Raw genomic sequence first — 25,495 nt, forward strand, 5'->3', positions numbered from 1 at the left:
AAACCTTTTTCTCCTCCCCCCCCCTCTCCCCCTTCATGTGCCCCACTTCCTGCCCCCCCCGCGCCGTGGGGCCTCCGTGGGGCAGGAAGCATGAGCACAAGCCTCTTAGCGGGGGGATTAAGGGCGTTTGGGTCCCCCCCGAGCCTCCCCCCGGCCTTGGGGGTCCATATAAAGGCTGGTGGAGAGAAGTGGGGTGGTGGTTGTGCTGTACTGTACCAAACCAGGCTGTACTGGTCTGTACTGGAGTATACTGGGATGTACCATGCTGTACTGGACTCTACTGGACTCTACCATACTGGACCAGCCTATACTGGACTGTCCTGTGTCATACTAGGCTGTACTGGGTCATCTCTGATTGTACTGTACCAAACCATGCTGTGCTGGGTTGTACTGGGCTGTACCATACTGTACTGGTCTGATTGGGCTGGACTGGGTCATACTGGGCTGTTCTGTTCTGTACCATAACTATATAAGGCTGGACTGGTTCATAGTGGGCTGGACTGGGTCAGGTCTGGTTGTACTGTACTGTACTGTACCAAACCATACTGTACAAGCTGTACTAGAGTATATCAGGCTTTACGGGGCTTTGCTGGGACACACTGGGCTGTTCCATACTGTACTGGGCTGTCCCAGGCTGTACTGGGCTGTACTGGGTCAGGTCTGGTTGTACTGTACCAAAACAGACTGTACTGGGCTGTACTTGGTTATACTGGACTGGACTGCACCGGGTTGTACCATATTGGATTGGGCTGGGTTGGGTTGAACAGGGCTATACTAGGTTGGAGCGGGTCATATGGGTTGTACTGGGTCATACTGGTCTGTACTGGGTCTTCTAGGGCTGTAATGAGTCATACTGGGCTGTACTGGGCTGTACTGGGTCAGGCCCCCCTCCATGACTTAGGAACACCCGGTCCGCAGGCAGGGGAAGTGTGTGCTGCAGTGGGACCCCCATCTGGGGCAGGCACCCCCAAATGGGCACCCCCTAAAACAGGCACCCATGGGCACCAGCAGCCTCCAGGATGGGCATCCTAGGGGCACCCCAAAGAGGGGCACCCACAGGGCAGGTGCTGGTGTCCCTATTGCTCAGTGGGCCTACAGGTGCTGTGGGTGCTGGTCCCCATGTCCATGCCCTGTTGATGACACTGTTCTCAGTGGGACTGTAGGAGCTGTGGGCACCCCAGGGTTGGTCACACAAGGAGGGGCACCCATAGGCTGGTATCAGTGCTGGTGCCGGGGACAGGGACACTGAGTTCAGCAGGGTCTATGGGTGCTGCAGGTCCCCGGGCTGGGTGCCATGCAGAGCCATGCAGTGTCAGTAGCACAAGAGGAGCCCAAGCCCAACAGCACCCGAGCCAAAGGTACCTGTGCATGGGACATGGGGCAATGTGGGGCATGGTGGGGTGTGAAGGTTGCCATAGTGGGATGGGTGGTGGGCATGGTGAGAACGTGGTCACTGAGTGGTAGGATGGTGGCCATGGTGGGATGGATGGATGGTGGGCATGGCATGGTGGGTGGTGTCCATGGGGATGGTGAACATGGGGCAGTGGGATGGGTGTTGGACATGGTGGGGTGAGTGGTAGCTGTGGTGGGATGGTGCTCATGGGGTGGTGGGCATGGCATGGGGCAGTGGTGGACATGGGGTGGTGGACATTGTGGTACAGGGCATGTTTGCCATGGTGGGATTGATGCCATGGGGTGGGTGCCATGGGGCTGATGTGGGTGCTGTGGGGCTGATGTGTATCTCATGGGCCATGCAGAGGAGCTGGTGCTGGCACCGGTGCTGCAGGCACAGCTGGAGGAGCCCTGTGCACCACAGCTCTGCCCCAGCACCTGCCCAGGGGGGGCAGCTCCAGCACTGCACTGGTACCCCCCCCAGCATCCATCGAGCTCATGGCACCCACAGACCCCATGGGACCCCCCGGGACCTACACTGCCCCATGGTTTTACCCTCATGGATATGGCCCCATTCACGTCCCCACTGCCCCCAGGCCATGTCCCACCAACCCATGTCCCCCACTTCTCCATGACCGTGTCCCAGTGGCTCCTGTTCCCATCGCCATGTCCCCCTTATCCCCTTGTCCATATCCCCTGTGCCCCTGGCAGAGTCTCCCCTGTCCTCATGGCCAGATACCCCTTGTCCCAGTAATTGCCCTCATGGCCATGCCCACATTGTCCCCAGTGTCCCCTTGTCCATGTCCCCAGTACCCCCCAGCCATTTCCCTCTGCCCCATGGCCATGTCCCCATTGTCCCTATGGCCATGTCCCAGTGCCCCCAGCCCTGTTCCCCTCATCCCCCAGCCGTGCCCCCGGTGTCCCCATGTCCCCCCCATGTGTCCCCCTCCTCCTGCCCCTGCAGGTGCCCCGAGGGCCAGAGCCCCTTCAGCCTCTCCCCATGCTTCGATATCTCCATTGTCTCCATGACCCATCCTCTTCATCATGGCCTCACCATCATCTTCCTCTTCCTGAAGCATTGGAGCATCTGACAACCCCTTTGAGCAATGGGCCAACCCCATCGCACTGACCCCCCCAATGGAGCACCCTGAACCCCCAAACCAATACACCATTACCCCCCCCCAAGGACAAGGGTCTTTGGGGTGGGGGTGTCACCCATGGGTGCACCCCAATGTGTGTGTGTGTGTGACCCCCCCAACCAGGACTTGTCCCCCCCCTCCCTGGGTATTTTGGGTGCCGGGTGCGTGGCTGTGACTCTATGGGTTATTTATAGGCGCTGGCGCAGGCGCCTGGGACCGTGCCCCCCCCCCAGTCACCCCCTGCTTTGTCACCCCCTTTGTCACCCCCTTTGTCACCCTCTTTGTCACCCCCCATCACCGCAGGGTGCCCCCCCCAGGGAAACTGAGTCACAAAGGGGGGGTGTGCAATGGGGAGGACCCCAACTCCTGCCCCCCCCATCACCACCCATGGGTGCCCCCCCCGCACCCACTGGAAGCTTCCAGGGCCGGTGACACACCGGAACTGGGTGGAAGCCGATATCCCCCCCCCCGGATCACCCCCCATGAAGGACCCGGATGTGGAGCACCCGACACCCACCCAAGTGTGTCCCCCCTTAAACAAGCACCAAAGGGGGGGCACCAAGATGTTGGGGGGCACTGGGGGTGGCCCAGGGAGCTTTAGGGGGTCCCGAGTTTCCTGGGGGAGGTTTGGAGTGCGAATGGTGCTGGGGTGCATTGGGGTGCCCATGGTATTGGGGTGCTCATAGTATTGGGGTGTTGGGTGGCAGGTAATGGGGTGCCCAGGGGCCCCGGAATATTGGGTGGCAGGTACTGGGGTGCCCTGGTGCCAGAGGTGTCAGGGTGCTGGGGTATTGGGGTGCTGGGTGCCATGTATTGGGGTGCTCAGGGTTCCAGGTATTGGGGTGCACTGGTGCCTAATAGCCGGGGTAATGGGATATTGGGGTGCCAGGTATCGGGGTGTCTGATTTTTTGGGGGGAAGTTATTGGGGTTCCCTGTGCTATGGTGTTGGGGTGCCCAGAGTGGTACCCGTGTATCAGAGTGCTGGGTTTTGGGGTACGGGTGGATCGGGATAATGGGGTGTTGGGGTGTCTGGGCTATTGGGGTGCCAGAGTTTCAGGGGGCTAGGGTTTCAGGGTACCGGGGTGCCAAAGTTTGGGGGTACCAGTGTTTCAGCTTGGAAGATTTGGGGGGTGCTGGAGTTTGGGGGTGCCGGTGTCTGTGGGTACGGGTCTCTGTTGTTTCGGGGGTGCTGGGGTTTGGGGGTGCTGGGTTTGGGGTTCCCGGTGCCGGTGTCTGTGGGTACCGGTCTCTGTTGTTTCGGGGGTGCCGGGGTTTGGGGGTGCCGGTGTCTGTGGATACCGGGGTTTGGGGGTGCCGGTTTGGGGTCCCCGGAGCCGGTGGGTGCCGGTTTGTGGGTGCAGGCCGGGGGGGGTGCGGCAGGGCTATAAATAGCGGGTGCGGTCACTCCCCCCCCCGGCCGGCCCATGCGGGGCGGGCCGGGCCGGGCCGGGGCAGCGCTTAAAGCCGCCGCCCCCCGGGACGCACCGGACACACGGACCCTGCTCCGGCCGGGAGCGCACCGGGAACCGAGCGCGGACACGTCGGGATCAACCCGGAGCCTGCGGCGGCTGCGGCACCGGGAGCTCAAACCGGGACTGCCCCAGGACAGCGGCACCGGGACTGAGACGGGAACCGGGACCCCCCCTGTACCCCCCCCCCCACCGGAACACCGGGATCGAGCCGGGACCCTCCCGTTGGGATATCGGGATTGAGGCAGGATCTTCGTCAGGATACCGGGATCGAGCCGGGAGCCCCCAGCTGGGATACTGGGATTGACCCAGGACTCCTTCAGGACACTGGGATTGATCCGGGACCCCCCGCCCGGCACTGGGACTGACTTGGGACCCCCCCCAGGACACCAGTACAGATCCAGGACCCCCATCCAGGGCACTGATCCAGGATACTGGCACTGATCCGGGACCTCCACTTGGGACACGGACACTGACTTGGGACCCTCCCCAAGGACACCGGTACCGACCCAGGACCTTGATACTGATCTGGGATCCCTGCTTGGGCCTCTCATTTGGGACCCCCATTTGGGCCACCAGCTTTGGACCCCCACCCCATTGACCCCAACTGAGGACCCCAATACTGATCCGGGACCCCTATTTGGGCCTCCCGCCCAGGACACCGATACCAACCCAGGACCCCCACCCAGGACACAGGTACTGACCCAGGGCCCCATTTGATCATCCCCCCAGACACTGATCCTCTCATAGGACCCCCATTAGCACCCCCATACCCACCCAGTACCCTTATAACGATCCCAATACCCACCCAGCATCTCCATAAGGATCTTGATACCCACCCAGGACCCCCATAAGGATACTGGTACTAACCCAAAACTACTATAAGGACCCTGATACACACCCAGGACCCCCATAAGGACACTGGTACCAACCCCAAACTACTATAAGGACCCTGATACCCACCCAGGACCCCCATAAGGACACTGGTACCAACCGCAAACTACCGTAAGGACCCTGATACACACCCAGGACCCCCGTAAGGATACTGGTACTAACCCAAAACTACTATAAGGACCCCGATACTCACCCAGGACCCCTGTAAGGACACTGGTACCAACCCCAAACTACTATAAAGACCCTGATACCCACCCAGGACCCCCATAAGCACACTGATACCAACCGCAAACTACCATAAGGACCCTGATACACACCCAGGACCTCAATATCAACCCAGAACCATCACCCAGGACCTTGTTACCCATCCAGGACCCCCATCAGGACCCTGACCCTCCCTCAGCACCCCCATAAGGACCCCAATACCCACCCAGTCCCCCCCATCACCCCCAGACCCCCATCGCCAGCAGCATGAACTCAACGCTGGAGCCGCAGCCGGGCGAGGAGCCCGAGGAGCTGCCGGCCACCGAGAAGGACCTGGCGGAGGATGCCCCATGGAAGAAGATCCAGCAGAACACGTTCACCCGCTGGTGCAATGAGCACCTCAAGTGTGTGCACAAGCGCATCGGGGACCTACAGCGGGACCTGAGCGATGGGCTGCGCCTCATAGCGCTGCTCGAGGTGCTCAGCCAGAAGAAGATGGGCCGAAAGTACCACCCGCGCCCCAACTTCAGGCAGATGAAGCTGGAGAATGTGTCTGTGGCACTGGAGTTCCTGGAGCGGGAGCACATCAAACTGGTGTCCATTGGTGAGTGGGTGATGGGGGTGAGGGTGGGAGAGAGGGTTGGGATGTAGTGAGGGTGAATGGAGGGTGAGTGTGCAAGGGTTGGGGTGATGGGTAAGAGGGAGTGATGGGTGAGTGTGTGAGGGTGATGGGGTGGAATGAGGGATGAGTGTGCAAGGGAAGGGATAATGGATAAGGGAGTAAAGGGTGAGTGTGAAAGCAGAGGGGTGATAGGAGGGTGAGGGTGAGTGCTCAAGGGTGATGGACAAGAGTGAGTGTGCAAGGGGGGTGATGGTGAGTGGGAGTGAATGGGCAGTGTGTGAGGGTTGGGGTGTTGTGGGAGTGAGTGTGCAAGTACAAGGGTGATGAAAGAGTGGGAATAAGGGTGAGTGTGCAAGGCCAGGGCTGATGGACAAGTGGGAATGATGGGGGAGTGTGTGAAGGTGATGGGGTGGAATGAGGGATAAGTGTGCAAGGGAATGGGTGATTGTGTAAGGGTAGAGGAGATGGAGGTGTTGGGAGAGGAGTGAAAGTGAGGGGTGAGTGTGCAAGGGTTGGGGTGGTGTGGGAATGAAGGGTGAGTGTGCAAAGGCAGAGGTGATAGAAGGGTGAGTATGAGTGTGATGGGGTGAAATGAGGGGTGAGCGTGCAAGGGTAGAAGTGATGGAGGGGTTAAGAGAGGGGTGAGTGTGCAAAGGTGAGGGCTTTGGGGTGGAGTGAGTGTGCAAGGGTAGGGGTGGCAGGAGGGTGAGTGTGTAAGGGTGGGAGTGAGGGGTGAGTGTGTGAGGGTGATGGGGGGACATGAGGGGTGAGTGTGTGAGGGTGTTGGGGTGACATGAGGGGTGAGTGTGTGAGGGTGATGGGGTGACATGAGGGGTGAGTGTGTGAGGGTGATGGGGTGACATGAGGGGTGAGTGTGTGAGGGTGATGGGGTGACATGAGGGGTGAGTGTGTGAGGGTGATGGGGTGACATGAGGGGTGAGTGTGTGAGGGTGATGGGTGACATGAGGGGTGAGTGTGTGAGGGTAATGGGGTGACATGAGGGGTGAGTGTGTGAGGGTGATGGGGTGACATGAGGGGTGAGTGTGTGAGGGTGATGGGGTGACATGAGGGGTGAGTGTGTGAGGGTGATGGGGTGACATGAGGGGTGAGTGTGTGAGGGTGATGGGGTGACATGAGGGGTGAGTGTGTGAGGGTGTTGGGGTGACATGAGGGGTGAGTGTGTGAGGGTAATGGGGTGACATGAGGGGTGAGTGTGTGAGGGTGATGGGGGGACATGAGGGGTGAGTGTGTGAGGGTGATGGGTGACATGAGCGGTGAGTGTGTGAGGGTAATGGGGTGACATGAGGGGTGAGTGTGTGAGGGTAATGGGGTGACATGAGGGGTGAGTGTGTGAGGGTAATGGGGTGACATGAGGGGTGAGTGTGTGAGGGTGATGGGGTGACATGAGGGGTGAGTGTGTGAGGGTGATGGGTGACATGAGGGGTGAGTGTGCAGGGCAGGGGTGATGCTGAGCGTGCAAGGGCCGTGAGCGAGCACAGCCGGAGCCGGGGGTGAGTGTGCAAAGGGGCCATGCAAGGGGCGGCTGCGCTGAGCTCGCTCTTGGCTCAGGGCCTGTGCGTTCACCCCTTGCACACCCGTTTGCACCCTCCCCTCCCACCCGGGGGGGGGATGATGATGAGGATGAGGATGATGATGATGGTTTCGCCCCCCCCTTGCACACCCACTCGTGCCCCCCCCCCCCCTTGCACACTCCCCCCCTCCCCCCCCCATTCCCAGCTGTTTGGGGGGGCCGCATCTGCAGCGGGTTCGTGCCCGAAACACGATCGCTGATGGGGGGGGGGGGCGCTGGGGGGAGGGGCGGAGGGGGAGGGGCCGGCACACGGGGTCCTTGCGCAGGGCTGAAGGGGGGAGGGGCGGAATGCCTGGGGCTCCCCTCCCCCACCCTCCGTTCAACCCCCCCCCCCCAATGCCTCAGTTTACCCCTCCAGGACCCCCCCCAAAGGATCAGGGGTCCCCATGGTGCTGGGGGGGGGGTACCGCAGGGTGCTGTGATGCAGCCCCCCATGTGCCTTGTGGGGGGACCCCAGAGTCTATGGGAGGTCATGGGACCCCCATAGTGCTATGGGGGGAACCCTAAGGTGCTGGGTGGGGAGGTCCAAGGGGCCCCCACAGTGCTCTGATGGTGATCCCCATGGTGCTGGGGGGTCAGAGGACCCCCAAGCTGCTGTGGTGGTGCTTTGTGGGGGACCCCCACTGTGTGGTCAGGGTCGTGTCCCCCCCCCCGAGCACTGTCCGGTGGGATTTTGGGGGTCTGGGGGTCGGGGTGCTCTGCTGGGACAGGGGGGCAGTGGGGGGATATTGGGGTGTCCCCCTATTGGTATTGGGGTGGCAGGGACCCCTGCCCGTGTTCTAGGAGTGTCCCCAGGGTGATGGGTCCCTCCCCTGGTGTTCTGGGGTGTCCCAGGGTGTTGGGGTGTCCCCATCATGGTTTTGGGGTGTCCCAGGGTCACAGGGACCCCTCATTCTTGTCCCATGGTGTTGAGATATCCTCATAGCATCAGGTCCCCTGTCCCATGGTTTTGGGGTGTCCCAAAGGGTTCAGGGTCCCTTTCCCCAGGGATCTGGGGTATTCCCATAGCTTTAGGGTGTTCCTATAGTGCCAGGTCCCTTCCCCATGGCTTGGAGCACCCCGGTGCTGGCGATGGGCTGTCAGCTCCCTACCCTATGCTTTCGGGGTGTCCCCATGCTCACGATGGGCTGTCCTTCCCTGCCCCATGGTTTCGGGGTGTCCCCATGGTGTCAGCTCCCTGCCCCATGGACTCAGGGTGTCCCCTATGGTCCCGGGGTGGTTATTGGGGTGTCCATGGGGGTGTCTGATCGGTGACGTTCCGCATCCCCCCCCCCTGCAGACAGCAAAGCGATCGTGGACGGGAACCTGAAGCTGATCCTGGGGCTGGTGTGGACGCTGATCCTGCACTATTCCATCTCCATGCCCATGTGGGAGGATGAGGAGGAGGAGGAAGCTCGGCGGCAGACGCCGAAGCAGCGGCTGCTGGGCTGGATCCAGCACAAGGTCCCCCAGTTGCCCATCACCAACTTCCACCGTGACTGGCAGGACGGGAAGGCACTGGGGGCTCTGGTGGACAACTGCGCCCCCGGTCAGCGGCCATGGGGGGCAATGGGGGGGGACGGGGGCAGATGGGTCTGGGGGGGGGAAAGGGGTCCTGGGGGAGGGTCTTAGAGGGGTCTTTTGCATGGCAAAAGGGGGTCTAATGGGTCCCGTGGGGCTTAAGAGGGTGTTTGGGGGGGTCTTGGGGTGGGTAGAGGGGTCTTAGAGGGGTGCTGGGGGGCTTAGAGGGGGTTTGGGGGCATCTTAGGGTGGTATTAGGGGGCTCGGAGGGGTCTTTGGGGGTATTAGGTGGGTCTGATTGAGGGCAGATGGGTCTGGGGTGCATAGAGGGGGCTTGGGGGGCACCTTAGGGGCAAAGAGGACACTGGGGAGCTCTGGGGGGGTCCCTGTGGTGCTGACCCCCCCTTTGCAGGCCTGTGCCCGGACTGGGAGAGCTGGGACCCAAACCAGCCGGTGCAGAATGCGCGCGAGGCCATGCAGCAAGCGGATGATTGGCTCGGGGTGCCCCAGGTACGGGGGGCACTGGGAGCACTGGGAGCACTGGTGTCCTCATGGCATGGGGCGGGGGGTGCTGGGGAGTCCCATGATTGGGAACTGGGGGGTCCCTGGGGGTGTCTCTGGATCTTGGGGTCCCCAATCACTGGGGTTCCCTGCAGGGATCAATGGACATGGAGGGTCCCTGTGAGCACAGGAGGGTGCTCAGGCTGTCCCTGGATATGGGGGGTGCCTATGGGTTTAGGGGTGTCCATGAGCATTGGGGTGCCCCATGGCACAAACCACCCTGGGGTGGGTGCTGGTGGGGAGGGTGGTGCTGGGGGTCCCCATAGGGGTCCCTGTGTACCCCGGGTGCTCTAATGGGTGCTGTTGGGTGCCCCCAGGTGATCGCCCCCGAGGAGATCGTGGACCCCAACGTGGACGAGCACTCGGTCATGACCTACCTGTCCCAGTTCCCCAAGGCCAAGCTCAAGCCTGGGGCACCCCTGAGGCCGCGGCAGCCCCAGCCTGCACGTGCCCGCGCGTATGGGCCTGGTATGGGCATGGGGATATGGGGACACCATGGGGACATTGGGGACACACACACATATAGGGACACATGGGGGAAACAAGGGGATACGGGGGGGGAGAAACATGGGGAGAGGGGGGATGTTGGTGGGGACATAGGGACACAGAGGGGGTTTGAACAAGGGGATACGGGGGGACATGAAGAGGGGTGTGGGGTGATGTGGGGGTGATGTGGGATGGGGACCTCCAAGAACAGGGAGACTTTCCTTGACACCCAAGGTGTCACCCAAGCTGGGGGCACCCCAGGGTCCCCCACGGTGCCCCCCACACCCAGGGACACCCCTAAGTGTCACCTATACCCAAGGGATAACCCAGGGTCTCCCTAAGTGCCCATTGACACCCCAGGGTCACACAAGGTGCCACCTATGCCCATGGTCCCCACCATGCCCAGGGATACCCCAAGGTGCCATCTATACCCATGCATACCCAAAGGGTTCTCCAGGTCCCCCCCATGCATCCAACACCCCAGGGTCCTCCAATGACACTCTTGGACCCCTTAGGGTGCACCCCCATGTGGGGACACCCCAGGGTCCCCCAAAGTGCCACCCATACCCTGGGACACCCTTAGACCCCCTCAGGGTCCCCCTATGCACAGGGACACCCCAAGGTACTCTAAGGTCCTATCTATGCCCAGGAACACCCCAAAGTGCCATCCATACCCAGAGACCCCCCCTTTGGTAACCAGGGTTCTGCCCCATACCCAGTGACCCCCTTGGATCCCCAACCTCTCCCAGTCCCTCTGTCCCCCCCCCAAGCCATTGATGTCCATGGGTGCCCCTGGGCAGGGTCCCTATGGGCCCCCCCTGACCCCCCTGCCCCACAGGGATCGAGCCGCAGGGGAACGTGGTGCTGCAGCCGGCACAGTTCACAGTGGAGACCCTGGACGCTGGGGTCGGTGAGGTCCTGGTCTATGTGGAGGACCCCGAAGGTCACACTGAGGAGGTGAGGGGTCCGCTGGGGTGCCCTGACCCCCCCCCCCATGGGGTACCCAGGTCTCATCACCCCTGTTCTGGTTCCCCCCCTTGCCCAGGCCAAGGTGGTGCCCAACAATGACAAGAAGAGGACGTACAGTGTCACGTATGTGCCCAAGGTGGCCGGGATGCACAAGGTGAGGGGCACCCATGGGTGCTGGGGGTCTATGGGGGGGGCATAAGGACCCAGTTAGGGTCTCTATTTGTGTTTTGCACTGGTTCCTTTGGGGTCACATTAGGGTCTATTGAGGGGTCTTTGGGGGTTGCTGGGGGGATGCGTTGCAATAGGGAGACCTTGGGGAGACCACTAGGGGTTCCCATTAGGGTCCATTGGGGGTGTTTGGGGGTCTCTGGGTGGGGGGCATAATGACCCTATTAAGGTTCCCCTTGCATTGGGGATTCCTTTGGGGTCCCATTAGGGTAGCTGGGTGTCCACTGGGTCCTTGGGGGGGTCCTTGGGGAGACATTGCAATAGGAGAACTTTGGGGAGACCCTTAGGGGTCCCACTGGGGTCTTTGGGGGTTGCTGGGGGAGGACATTGCAATAGGGGGACCTTTAGGGTCCCATTAGGGTCCAGTGGAGGGCCTTTGGGGGTCTCTGCGGGGGGATATTGCAATAGGTGAACCCTGAGGGCCATACTGAAGGGTCCTGGGTGGTTTCTTGGGGGTCCACGTGTGGACAATGCAATCGGGGTGTCCCTTGGGGGTCCCATTAGTGTCCATGATGGTGCCTTTGGGTGTCAGTGCTGGGGCCACCCCTCAGCCCACAGCACCGGGGTCCCCATTGTGTGCCCCCATGGTGCCAGTTGAGGCCACCCTGACCCCATTGCCCCCCCCACAGGTGACGGTGCTGTTCGCGGGGCAGAACATCGACCGGAGCCCCTTTGGGGTCTCCGTGGCCATGGCACTGGGTGATGCGGGCAAGGTGACGGCACGGGGGCCTGGCCTGGAGCCCACCGGCAACGTGGCCAACAAACCCACCTACTTCGACATCTACACTGCAGGTGGGTGCTGAGCCTGTGCCTCTGGGTGCCATGGGCATAGTGGTGATGGGGGCACCGAAGCTGTGTCCCCATGGTGTGGCCTGGGGGTGTTGAGCCTGTGTCCTCATGGTGCTGTGGCTGTAGGATGGCTGCTGGCGCTGTTTCTTATGGTGGCATGGCCATGGTGTGCCATGGTGTCTGTGGGTCATGGTACCTCATGATGCCATGGCCACCGCATGTCCTGGTGGCTCTGAGCCCACGTTCTGGTGGCACCGGTGCCATGGCAATGTCTGAGGTGTCCCTGCGGTACAGGCGCCGGCCCGGGGGACGTCGGGGTGGTGATCGTGGACCCCCAGGGCCGCCGGGACACGGTGGAGGTGATGCTGGAGGACAAGGGGGACAACATCTTCCGCTGCACGTACCGGCCCGTGCTGGAGGGCACACACACTGTCTGTGTCACCTTCGCTGGTGCCAACATCCCCAAGAGCCCATTCAGTGTCCATGTGGCTGAAGGTGAGACCTGGCACAGGGTCCCCATTGTGCCCCATGGGTGCCTGTATGCCTTTGGGGACCCTCTAGCACCGTCATGTCCCCAGGGTGTCCCCATGGCATCCTTATGTCCTTGGGGACCTCATAGCACCTTTATGTCCACAGAGTGCCCCATTGAATCCCATGGTGTCCCCAGGGCATCCCTATAGCATCTTTATGTCCCCATGGGTCTCATGCTGCTAAAGGTCTCATAGCACCTTCCCGTCCTTAGGGTGTCCCTGTGGGTCTCTAATGCCCCAGGGTGACCCCATGAATCCCTAAAGCCACCAGAGACCCCATAGCACCCTTCTATCCCTAGGGTGTCCCCATGGGTCCATTATGCCCTAGGGTGGCCCCAGGGCACCCCTCTGTCCTCAGGTTGTCCTCATGATTCCAAGGTGGCCCTGGGTGTCCCTGTGGGTCCCTTATGCCCCTAAAGACCCCATGGCACACCCCTGTCCCCAGGGTATCCCTCTATCACCCCTCTGTGCCCAGGCTGTTCCCATAGGAACCATCTGTACACAGGGTGTCACTGGGGTGTCCCTACAGCATCCTTATACCCCAGGGTGTCCCCATGGATCTCCTATGTCCCCAGGGTGTCCCCCATGCCCTTCCCAGGCTCCCTGCACCCCTGGGTGGTGTGGGTGCTGAGGGTGCAATGTCATTCCATGTCACTCCATGTCATCCCACATCATTTGGTGCCATATCATTCCACGTCATCCTACATCATGCTGCACCATTTGGTGCCATGTCACCCCACACCTTTCCGTGTCATTCCACATCCTCCCCCATTGTCCATGCTGCACTATTCCATGATGCTCCATGTCCCTGGTGCCCCACAGCGTGCACCCCATCCGCGTGCCGCGCCACGGGCCGGGGGCTGCAGCCCAAGGGGGTTCGGGTGCAGGAAGTGGCCGATTTCAAGGTGTACACCAAGGGTGCTGGCACCGGGGACCTGCGTGTGGTCGTCAAGGGGCCCAGTGAGTGATGGGGGTACCCATGGGTGGGGGGGCCTTGGGGGTGCTCATGGTTGGGTGACTTGGGGGGGGTACCCATGGTCTATGGCTGGGGGCAATAGGGGTGCCCATGGGAGGGATGTACATGGTTGGGGGGTGTCTTGGGGTGCCACTAGCTGGGGTATCCCATGGGTGGTTCATGGTAGGGGGTTATGGGGAGGGGCTATGGTGGTGGGGGTGTAGGGGTCCCGTGGGTGGGTTCAGGGTTGGTGGGGTCCATAGGGGTGTCCAGGTTTGGGGGGGGTCCATCACTGGGAAGTCCCAATGGAGGGATGTGTCTGGTTTGGGATGACTATTGTGGTGCCCATGGGTGGCCATGGTTGGGAATCACCATGGAGGTGCCCATGGGTGAGCTGGGTGCATATTTGGGATCGCCCATAGCGGGGTGCATGGTTGGGATGGTTCATAGGGGTGCCCAGGGTGGGATCCATCACTGCGGGGTCTGCATGCAGGGATGGATGCAGGGGGTGGTTGGTGGACACCCCAGTGGTGCCCATTGGGGCTGTACCATTGGATCCCCCATGTGGGTCCGAGGGGAGGTCGCTGTGGGGTGCCCATGGGGGTGCCCCCACTGACCCCCCCCCCCATCCACAGAGGGCACAGAGGAGCCGGTGACAGTGCGGGACGTGGGTGATGGTGTCTATGAGTGCGAGTATCGTCCCCTGGTGCCCGGCAAGTACCAGGTGGCCATTACCTGGGGGGGCTACGCCATCCCCCGCAGGTCAGTCAGCACCCCCCATCCATGGGTCACCCCTTCCCCATGGCACATCCCCATCCATGGCCCAACCCGGGGGAGGAGGGGGGTGTGCAAGGGATGCACATGGGGGGTGATGGAGGGTGTGTGAGAGGGGTGTAATAAGTGCAAAGGGGTGTGCAAGGTACAAGTGGGGGGCGCTATAGGTGCAAAGGGTGCCAGGGGGTGTGTAAGGTACAAGCAAGGGCTGTGCCTGGGGTGCAAGAGGGGTGTGTGAGGGGGTGCACAAGGAACAAGTGGGGGGCATGAGGGGTGTGCAAGGGGCATGCATGGACCATGTGATGGGGCAAGGGGTTGCAGCATGTGCAAGGGGTGAGGGGGTGCACAAGGAACAAGTGGGGGGCACGAGGGGTGTGCAGGGACCATGTGATGGGGCAAGGGGTGAGGAGTGCACAAGGAGCAAGTGGGGTGCACAAGGGGCATGTGGGGTGTGCTGGGTGTGCAAGGGCTGACGTGTGACGTGATGTGTATGACATGTATGACACATGTGACATGTGATGTGTGACATGTATAACACATGTGACACATGATGTATGACACATATGACACCTGTGATGTATGACATGACATATATGACATGTATGACATGTGACATATGATGCATGACATATGTAGCATGTGATGCATGACATGTATGACATGTGATGTATGACATGTCTGACCCATGTAACATGCATGCGGTGCTGTGCAGCCCCTTCGAGGTGCAGGTGTCCCCCGCTCCCGGGTGGCAGAAGGTGCGGGCCTGGGGGCCGGGGCTGGAGGGTGGCACCGTGGGCACCTCGGCCGACTTCGTGGTGGAGGCTGTGGGCACCGAAGTGGGGACCCTGGGTGAGACATGGGGACACTGAGGGGGGTCATGGGTGTGGGGTGGGAGGGATGTGGTGGGGACATGGGCATGGGGTGGGTGGCATCGTGGGCAGGGACACCATGGTGTGGATATGAGGTGGGGGGCACCATGGGGTAGGGGATGTCGTGGTGGGGAGGTAGACATGGGGTGGGTGGCACCATGGTGAGGATATGGAGATCTATTGAGTGACATCTTAATGGGGATGTGGGTGTGGAGTGGGGGACACCATGGGGTGGGTATATGGGGTGGTGGATATGGGTATAGGGCGGGTGACACCATGGGATGGTGAAGATGTGGGCATGGGCTGGAGCACATCATAATGTGGGTGCCACCATGGTGGGGACATGGACATGGGCTGAAGGTTATCATAGGGTGGGTGTCACCATGGTGGGGACACCAAGTGGGTGTCACCATGGTGAGGACACGGGTATGGGTTGGAAGACACCGTGGTGTGGATGTGGTTATGGGGTGTGTGACACAGTGAGGACATGGGATGAGTGTCACCATGATGGGGCATGGACACGGGTCCCCCCCCGTCCCTGCCTCACCCCATTGCCCTGCACAGGGTTCTCCATCGAGGGTCCATCACAGGCGCGCATCGAGTGTGATGACCGCGGGGACGGCTCCTGTGATGTGCGCTATTGGCCCACGGAGCCTGGGGACTATGCAGTGCACGTGGTGTGTGATGATGAGGACATCAAGGACAGCCCCTTCATCGCGCACATCCTGCCCGCGCCCAAGGACTCCTGGCCTGACAAGGTGATGCCCTGAGCCCCAGGGAGCCCCACAGCGCCCTGTAGCACCCTATTGTACCTCATTGTCCCTCATTGCACCTTTCTGTGCCATACAGCACCTCTTTGCACCCTACAGCACCCTGCTACACCCCATGACAATTCATTGTACGTTACAACCCACAGCACCCCATAGCACTCCACAGTGTCTCATTGCACCCTCTTGTTCCCCGTAACACCCCATAGCATCTCACTGTGCGTTGATGCAACCCATGGTACCCCATACCACCCCATAGCATCCCACTATTCCCTATAGCACCCTTCTGCACCTCATAGCACCCAGCTGTGCCCCATAGCACACTTCAGCATCCCAGTGTACCTCTTTGCACTCTATTGCACCCCACTGTGCCCTATAGCACCCCACTGCACCCTGTGGCACCCCACAGTGCCCTACTGCACCCCATGGGTGCTGGAGGTGCTGGAGCCCCCCTGATCCCCCCACAGGTGAAGGCCTTCGGGCCGGGGCTGGAGCCCAGCGGCTGCATCGTGGAGCGCCCAGCAGAGTTCACCATTGACACCCGTGGTGCTGGCAAAGGGCCCCTCAAGCTCTATGCACAGGTAAGGAGATGGTGGGGGCATTGAGTCCCATTGGGTGGCATTGGGGCCAACTGGGTCCTGTTAAGAGCCATTGGATCCCACTGGGTCTAATTGGGTGCCATTGGGAGCCATTGGGTCTTATAAGTCCATTGGCTGCTATTAGGTCCCATTGGGTCCTGCTGGGTCATGCCAAGAGCCATTGGGTCCCACTGGGAGCCATTGGGAGCCTTTGAGTCCCATTGGGTCCCATCGAGTCCTGTTGGCAGCCATTGAGTATCATTGGGTCTAGTTGGGAGTTGGGAGCTGTTGGGTGCCATTAGGTCCTGTTGGGAGTCATTCAATTCCCTTGGGTGCCATTGTATGCCACTGGATCCCATTGGGTGCTATTGGGCATCACTGGGTCCTGCTGGGAGCCATTGGGTCCTATTAGGAGCTGCTGGATTCCACTGGGGGATGTTGGGTCCTGTTGTAAGCCATTGAGAGCCATTGGATGACACTGGGTCCTGTTGGGTTCCAGTAGGTCCCATTGTGCACCATTGGGTGCCAATGGGTCCCCTCACCTCTTCTGATGCCCGCAGGACGCCGAGGGCTTCCCCATCGACATCAAGGTGAAGGACAACGGTGATGGCACCTACCACTGTGTGTATGTGCCCACCAAGGCCATCAAGCATACCATCATCGTCACCTGGGGCGGTGTCACCACCCCCCGCAGCCCCTTCCGGGTGCGTGCCATGGGGTGCTGTGGGGGGATGGAGATGGGGGTCCCATAGGGATGGGGTGCTAAGGATGGAGAGAGGCATCCTATGGACGTGGAGGTGGAGATCCCAGACCTATGGGGTGCTGGGGAGGGATGGGGTCCCACATAGTGAACATGGAGGTCCCAGGGATGATGGGAGTCCCATGGAGTGCCAGGCAGGGTGTTGATGTGTGGTGTTTGGGGTGCTGTGGTCTATGGGGTGCTGGCAGGAGTAGTGACCCCATTGCCATACCCACAGGTGGCGGTGGGCGAGGGCAGCCACCCCGGCCGGGTGAAGGTCTATGGGCCGGGTGTGGAGAAGACAGGGCTCAAGGCCAATGAGCCCACCTACTTCACTGTGGACTGCAGCGAGGCCGGGCAGGGTAAGCACCCCTGGGGCACTGCTGTGGGCACTGCACCGGGACCTGGGCCCTTGGCATGGTTCTGTGTCCCTGGTCCTTCATTCATCGTCCCTGGTCTTGGTCTGATGTCCCTGCTCCTCCTCCATCATCCCTGGGCTTAGTCCATCATCTCCAGTCCATTGTCCCTGGTCCTGGACCAGCAACTCTGGTCTTGGTCCATCATCCCTGGTCCTGGTCCGTCACTCCTGGTACAACATCTCTGGTCTTGGTCCATCATTTCTAGTCTGTTATCCCTGGACTTGGTCTAACGTCCCTGATCCAATGTCCCCAATCCTGATCCATCATTCCTGGTCCATCATCCCTGGTCTTGGTCCATTTCCTTGCACCATTGTCCATGGTCTTCATCCATCATCCATGGTCCATCATTTGTGGTCCTTGTCCACTGTCCTTGATCCACCATCCCTGGTCTTGGTCTATCATCCAATTGTCCCCATTCCATCCCCAGTCCCAATCCCATCACATCCCCTCTCCCTACCTCTCTCACCACCACCGTGGGGTGAACCATCCCTGACAGCCTCCGTGCCCACCCCACAGGCGATGTGAGCATCGGGATCAAGTGTGCCCCAGGTGTTGTGGGGCCGGTGGAGGCCGACATTGACTTCGACATCATTAAGAATGACAATGACACCTTCACGGTGAAGTACACACCACCGGGCGCAGGGCTCTACACCATCATGGTGCTGTTTGCCAACCAGGTACCCCCCTCCCCACGGCACGGGGTCACCCACAGGGTTATGGGGTGTCCCCGTCCCCACTGAGGCACTGCCTGTCCCGCAGGAGATCCCCAGCAGCCCCTTCCGCATCAAGGTGGACCCATCCCATGATGCCTCCAAGGTCAAGGCTGAGGGGCCTGGGCTCAGCCGGACAGGTGAGGGCATGGGGCAGGGAGGGGTGGGTGCTGTGGAGCTATAGGGGTGGGTGTTGAGGGGATGGGGCTCTGGGTGCTATAGGGATGGGTGTTGTAGGGATGGATGTTGTAAGGCAAGGTCTATGGTGCTGTGGGGTTGTGTGCTTTGGATCCAGATCCCTTGGTGTTGTGGGGCTGGGTGCCATGGGGGAGGGACCCTGGGTGCTGTGGGGATGGGTGCCGTAGGACTGAGACCCTAAGCATAGGGCTAGGTGCTGTGGGGCTGGAGTTGGATGATGCTGTGAAGATGGGTGCTGTGGGGCAAATGTTGCTGTGGAGATGGGTGTTGTGGGGATGGGTGCTGTGGGGATGGGTGCTGTAGGGCAGAGACTCAGGGTGCTGTGGGACACGAGTGCTATGTGTATGGGTGCTGTGGGGCATAGATGGATGGTGCTGTGGGGTCTATGGGTTCTGTATTTATGTGGCTCTGGTTGCTGTGCCGTTGGGTGCTCTAGAGCAGGGATGCCGGGTGCCATGGTTCTGGGTGCTGTGGGTCCATGTGTGCGCTGCCCATGATACTGATGCTCTCCCCACACCATGTCCTGTGTGCAGGTGTGGAGCTGGGGCAGCCGACGCATTTCACGGTGCAGACGCGGGGTGCAGGCAAAGCCCCCCTGGATGTGCACTTTGGGGGCCCGGGGCCAGGCCCTGCTGTCACCGACTTCGAGCTCATTGACAACCATGATTACACCTACACCGTCAAGTACACGGCGCTGCAGCAGGTGCGGGCTGGTACCTATGGGTGCCACATGGATACCCCACAACCATAGGGGTGCCTCTGTGGGGTACCACTATGGGCACCCCATTGACACCCCATCCCCACCGGCCACTCCATCCCCTTGGGGAGCCCCATCCTCATGGGCACCTCCATTGATAACTCATCCCCATGGGCATCCAAGAGTACCTCATCCCCTTGGCCAACCCCATCCCCTAAGGACACCCCATCCTTGTGGAGTGTGCCATTGACACCCCATCCTCATTGACACCTCATCCTCACGTGCACCCCATCCCCATGGGGTATCCCACAGGGGTGCCCCTATGAGGTACCACTGTGTGCTCATCACCGTGGGGCACCCCATGGGCACTTCATCCCCATGTGCACCCCACAAAGGCACCCTCATTGACCCCCCCATCCCCATGGGGCACACAACCGACCCGATTCCTATTGACACCCCATCCCCATTGTCATCCCCCCCCGCAGGGTCCCCTGTCCGTGGCTGTCACCTATGGGGGTGACCAGATCCCGCGCAGCCCCTTCCCTGTCACTGTGGCTCCCCCCCTGCAGCTCAGCAAGGTCAAGGTGCAGGGGCTCAACAGCAGTGAGTGATGGGGCCCTGCGGTTGGGGGGCACCCTGGGGTGGTGGGGGACACCCTTGGGTGAGGGGGACACTTGTGTGTGTGTGGGGTGCCCCATGGAGTGGAGGGGACACTTGGAGAGTGCTCCATTCATTATGGGGCACCGCGGGGTGGGGGGACCACCTTTAAGTGTGAGGTGCACTATGGAGTGGGTGGGGGGACACTTGTGTATGGGGTGCAGCATGGGTGGGACACTTGGTTGTGGGGCGCACCATTGGGTAGGGTGCACCCTTTGTTGGGACACACTTGGGTATGTCTGTATTCTATGGGATAGGTGCCCCTAGGGTGGGACCCTCTTGTCTCTGGGGTGGTGGGACCCCTGTGTCAATGATGACCCCCCTGACCCCCATATTCCCCCCCCAGAGGCAGCCGTGGGGCAGGCGCAGCAGTTCTCGGTGCAGACACAGGGTGCTGGGGGCCAGGGCCGGGTGGAGGTGTCAGTGAGTGGCCCCTCGGGCCGCCCCGTGCCCTGCAGGGTGGCCCCGGCCCCCCCCGGCGGCGCCCACCCGGTCACCTTCACCCCAACCGAGGAGGGTCCCCACCGCGTCCATGTCACCTACGATGGGCACCCGGTGCCCGGGAGCCCCTTCCCCGTGGAGGCTCTGCTGCCCCCAGACCCACACAAGGTGAGTGTGGGGCAAGGGGGACACCCCCGGGTATCACTGACACCCCCTTGGCACAGCTGAACCCCACCTTGGGAACCCACTGACACCCCCTTGGCACAGCTGAACCCCACCTTGGGAACCCACTGACCCCCTTGGGCTTCTTGCACACTCATGCTGCCTGTGTGTGCTCCTTGTACCCTCCCCATTGTCACCCCATCCCTAGCACCCTCCCCTCTGTTACCCCATCCCTTGCATGTGTACCACCATCACAACACCCCTTGCACACTCCCCATGGCCACTCCATCTCTTGCACACTCACCTGTAGAGTTCCATCCCTTGCAACCCCCACTTTTCACATCCCCCCATCCCTGTCACACTTACAGCTGGCACACTCAGCCCTTGCACCCTCACCACTGCCATGCTCTTGCCTTGCACACTCAATGCCAAAACACCCATCCCTTGTGCACTTACCACCAACACCTCCATCCCTTGCACCACTCCACCTCAGATTCCCACCCTTGCACCTTTCCCATTGCCATCCCATCCCTTACACCCTCATCTCCATCCCTTGCCCCCTCCCCATGCTCACCCCATCCCTTACACCCTAACCCCCATCTCTCACACTCTCAGGTGAGCGCCTTCGGGCCGGGTCTCCAGGGTGGCCGCGTGAACACCCCGGCCCCATTCACCATCGACACCAAAGGCGCCGGCACCGGGGGCCTGGGGCTGACGGTGGAGGGTCCGTGCGAGGCCAAGATCGAGTGCCAGGATAATGGGGACGGCTCCTGTGCCGTGTCCTACCTGCCCACCGAGCCCGGCGACTACACCATCAACATCCTCTTTGCCGACCAGCACATCCCGGGCAGCCCCTTCAAGGCTGTGGTCACACCGGTGTTTGACCCGGACAAGGTGACGGCCAGTGGCCCCGGGCTGGAGCATGGCAAGGCAGGCGAGGTGGCCACCTTCATGGTGGACTGCTCCAAAGCTGGCGAGGCCGAGCTCACCATTGAGATCATCTCGGACGCGGGGGTGAAGGCGGAGGTGCTGATCCAGAACAACCGCGATGGCACCTACACCATCACCTACACCCCGGCCTGCGCCGGCGCTTACACCATCACCATCAAGTATGGGGGACGCGCTGTGCCCAAGTTCCCCGTGCATGTCACCGTGGATCCGGCTGTGGACACCAGTGGAGTCAAGGTCTATGGGAAAGGAGTGGAGCCGAGAGGTGAGGGCAAGGGGAAGGTCCTGCCCATGGGTAGCTGTTCCCCATGGGCACCTTCTGCTTATGGCCATCTCCTCCCCATGAATGTGTCCTCCCCATGGCCATTCCCATAGACATGTCTTCTCCATGACCATCTTCTGCCCATGGCCATCTCTTCCCCATGGTCATCTCCTCACGTCCTCTCCATGTCTGTGTCCTACCCATACCCGTGGCCATCTCCCCATGGACATGTCCTTCCCATGGGTGTGTCCTCCCCATGGATATTCCCATGGATCCATCTTCCCCATGGCCATCTCCTTTTCATGGATATTCCCATGGTCATGTCTTCCTCATGGCCATCTCTTCCCTATGTCCTCCCCATGGCCATGTCCTCTTTATGGACACATCCTCCCAGTGGCCATCTCCTTCCCATGGCCATCCCCATGGACATGTCCTTCCCATGGCCATCCCTATTGTCATCTACTCCCCATAGCCATCCCCATAGACTTGTCCTCCCCATGGATATCTTCATGGCCATTTCCTCCCCATGGCCAGGCCTTCCCCATGGATGTCTTCTCCTCATGTAGATCCCCATGGCCACCATACCCTTGCATGACCCTCTGAGCCCCATGGCCACCCTTGCCCTCCCCATTGCACAGAGCCCCTTGGGGCAGCCCCACAGGCACCACCCCTGTGTGGGCACCCACTGTGCTTTCGGTGGGTGCTGAGTCCCATCCTGCAGGGGTGCTGCGTGAGGTGAGCACCGACTTCACGGTGGACGCACGGGCACTGACCAAGACGGGGGGACCCCATGTCACCGCGCGGGTGCTCAACCCCTCGGGTGCCAAGACCGACACCTTCATCACTGACCTCGGCGATGGTACCTACCGCGTGGAGTACACCCCCTACGAGGATGGTGAGAGCCCAGCACCCCAATAGCCATGTCCTATGGGGAGCCCTCTGGCCACCCCATGGGCACCCAGTGCCGGGGAACATGCAGCAGCATGGTCAGGCATGCCCAAAATGATTTAAGACCCTCTAAAACCCCAACCATGGGCCTTCAAAGCCATTGAGAACCCTTAAAACCCAACCAGGGACCCCTCAAAACACTGAGATCTTCTTCAAAACTCAACCAGATAACTCCAAACCTCTTTGAGACCTCCCAAAACACAACCATGAGCCTTCAAAGCCTTTGAGATCCCTCAAAACCCAACCAGGGATCCATAAACTCCTTGAGATCCCCCAAAACAACAATCAGGGACCCATAAATCCCCTTGACACCCTCCCAAACCCCAATCAGATACCTCCAAAGCCCTTGAGGTGCCCCAAAATCCAACCAGGGAACTCCCAAACCACCAAGATGCTTCTCAAACCCCAACTAGGGACCTCCAAACCCTCTGAGACTCCCCAGAAATCCCATCCAGTGACTCTCAAACTCCCTGAAACCCACCAAAACCCAACCAGGGACCCCAGAACCCAACCAGGGTCCCACCCCATGTCCCCCTGCTCTGACACTGTGTCCTGCTGTCCCCATGGCCCAGGTGTGCACCGTGTGGAGGTGTTGTACGATGATGTGCCAGTGCCCAAGAGCCCGTTCCGTGTGGCTGTGGCCGAGGGCTGTGACCCCACTCGTGTGCGGGCACATGGGCCTGGCCTGGAGGGCGGACTTGTGGGGAAAGCCAATCGCTTCACTGTGGAGACCAGGTGAGTGCAACAGCAACCCAGCGATACACCAGTAACACAACAGCAACCCAACAACAACTCAACAACAACCCAACAACAGCATAAGAGCAACCCAGCAACAGCAACACAACAATAACACAACAGCAACCCACCAACAACAACCCAACAATAACAACAGCAACCCAGCAATACACTAATAACACAACAGCAACCCAGCAACAACCCAACAACAGCACAAGAGCAACCCAGCAACACCACCACCACAACTCAACAGCAACCCAGCAACAACAACACAACAACAACACGACAGCAACCCAACAACAACAACCCACCAATGACACAACAGCAGCCCAGCAACAACAGCACATCAATAACACAACAGCAATCCAACAACAACAACCCACCAATAACACAACAGCAGCCCAACAACAACAGCACATCAATAACACAACAGCAACCCAACAACCACCCAACACATTGGGTGTTGGTGTGCCAATCACTTCACTGTGGAGACCAGCTGAATGCAACAGCAACCCAATAACCACCCAACACCAACCCGGCAAAAACCCAACACACCAACTGCACCCCAGCAATAACCCACCTCCATCTCCCCACCATGTCCATGTCCCCCCCACCCCTGGCACCCTCTGATCTGTGTCACCTCTACAGGGGTGCAGGCACCGGTGGTCTGGGCCTGGCCATCGAGGGTCCTTCCGAGGCTAAGATGTCCTGCAAGGACAACAAGGACGGGAGCTGTATGGTGGAGTATATCCCCTTCACACCGGGAGACTACGATGTCAACATCACCTTTGGTGGCCACCCCATCCCTGGTGCGTGGGCAGTGGGGTCCTGGTGGGGGAGTGTGGGGCTGTGGGACCCTCCATGGGGCTGGGGCTTGGAGAGGGCTCCCTGGGTGCTGCGGGTGGGTATGGGTGTGCTGACCCCCCATGGCCACCACCATGTGGCTTTACTGGCTCCATGTCCACCCCATGCTGACCCCAAAACCATGGGCTGGTCCTATGGCCATGTTGACCCCATTACTGTGCTGGCTGCATGGCTATGGCTTTGGTGGCCCCATGGCCATGTTGACCCTGTGCATATATTCACCCTATGGCCACATAGACCCATGGCTATGTTGACCCTATGCATATGTTCACCCTACGGCCACATAGACCCATGGCCATGTTGACCCTGTGCATATATTCACTCTATGGCCACATAGACCCATGGCCATGTTGACCCGTGCATATGTTCACCCTATGGCCACACAGACCCAGGGCCATGTTGACCCTGTGCATATGTTCACCCTATGACCACATAGACCCATGGCCACGTTGACCCTGTGCATATGTTCACCCTGTGGCCACATAGACCCATGGCCATGTTGACCTCATTGCAATGTTCTCCCCATGGCCACAATGACCACATGGACACTCTGACCCCACAGGGAGCCCGTTCCGGGTGCCGGTGAAGGACGTGGTGGACCCCAGCAAGGTGAAGTGCTCGGGGCCGGGGTTGGGCCCCACTGTGAGGGCACGAGTGCCCCAAACCTTTACTGTGGACTGCAGTGCTGCGGGGCTGGCACCGCTCGAGGTCACCCTGCTGGGACCCTCTGGTACGTGGGGATGGGGGGCATGGAGGGAGGGGGGTCACCATGGGTGATTTTGGGTCTTGCTCCATGGATACTCTTCTCCATGGGGTGTCCTACCCCATAGATCTCACCATCTATAGGGTGTCTTGCTCCATAGGATGTCCTACTCCATAGAGCACACACTCCACGGTGTCCAATCCCATGGATGCCTTTATCCATAGGGATGCCCAGCCTCATAGATCCTCCCCTCCACAGGGTGTCCTATCCCATAGGTCCCATGCACCATAGGGTCTCCTGCTCTATAGTGGGTCCAACCCCATGGATGACCTTCTCCGTAGGGTCTCCAGCCCCGTAGAACCACCCTCCATAGGATATTCTACACCATCTATGTTCTATCTATGGGATAGGGTGGGATCTATGGTGTTGAAACCCATAGGTCCCACTCTCTATAGGCTGTCCTGCTCCATAGGGTGTTCTACTCTATACTGTGTCCAACCCCATGGATGCCCTTCTCCATGGAGTGTCCTACTCAATAGGGTATCTAACCCCATAGACCCCATGTTCCATAGGGTTTCCTGCTCCACAGGGTGTCCAGCTCCATAGATCCCACCCTCTATAGGTTGTCCTGCTCCATAGGGTGCTCAACCCCATAGATCACCCCCTCCTTAGGGTGCCCCAGCCCCACTGACCG

General features: G+C 60.3%; 1 protein-coding gene across 1 annotated transcript in view; it reads left to right on the forward strand.

Moving 5' to 3' along the window:
• The first annotated feature begins 5,366 nt into the window (after window positions 1–5,366).
• Window positions 5,367–25,495, forward strand: part of FLNC (filamin C) — a 34,337-nt gene continuing 14,208 nt past the window's right edge. Inside the window, exons 1-25 of the mRNA XM_034063183.1 lie at window positions 5,367–5,703; window positions 8,592–8,840; window positions 9,225–9,322; window positions 9,691–9,841; window positions 10,698–10,816; window positions 10,905–10,982; window positions 11,686–11,848; window positions 12,140–12,340; window positions 13,198–13,335; window positions 13,966–14,092; window positions 14,817–14,953; window positions 15,538–15,731; window positions 16,208–16,321; window positions 16,879–17,022; window positions 17,296–17,419; window positions 17,993–18,153; window positions 18,236–18,326; window positions 18,918–19,087; window positions 19,567–19,684; window positions 20,085–20,347; window positions 20,957–21,554; window positions 22,273–22,446; window positions 23,072–23,234; window positions 23,883–24,043; window positions 24,661–24,828. Of these exons, the coding sequence (XP_033919074.1) occupies window positions 5,367–5,703; window positions 8,592–8,840; window positions 9,225–9,322; window positions 9,691–9,841; window positions 10,698–10,816; window positions 10,905–10,982; window positions 11,686–11,848; window positions 12,140–12,340; window positions 13,198–13,335; window positions 13,966–14,092; window positions 14,817–14,953; window positions 15,538–15,731; window positions 16,208–16,321; window positions 16,879–17,022; window positions 17,296–17,419; window positions 17,993–18,153; window positions 18,236–18,326; window positions 18,918–19,087; window positions 19,567–19,684; window positions 20,085–20,347; window positions 20,957–21,554; window positions 22,273–22,446; window positions 23,072–23,234; window positions 23,883–24,043; window positions 24,661–24,828 (4,441 nt within the window). The remainder of the gene's footprint in view (window positions 5,704–8,591; window positions 8,841–9,224; window positions 9,323–9,690; window positions 9,842–10,697; window positions 10,817–10,904; window positions 10,983–11,685; window positions 11,849–12,139; window positions 12,341–13,197; window positions 13,336–13,965; window positions 14,093–14,816; window positions 14,954–15,537; window positions 15,732–16,207; window positions 16,322–16,878; window positions 17,023–17,295; window positions 17,420–17,992; window positions 18,154–18,235; window positions 18,327–18,917; window positions 19,088–19,566; window positions 19,685–20,084; window positions 20,348–20,956; window positions 21,555–22,272; window positions 22,447–23,071; window positions 23,235–23,882; window positions 24,044–24,660; window positions 24,829–25,495) is intronic.

Source organism: Melopsittacus undulatus, chromosome 5, assembly GCF_012275295.1.
Source record: "Melopsittacus undulatus isolate bMelUnd1 chromosome 5, bMelUnd1.mat.Z, whole genome shotgun sequence".
NCBI classification, from domain to species: Eukaryota; Metazoa; Chordata; class Aves; order Psittaciformes; family Psittaculidae; genus Melopsittacus; species Melopsittacus undulatus.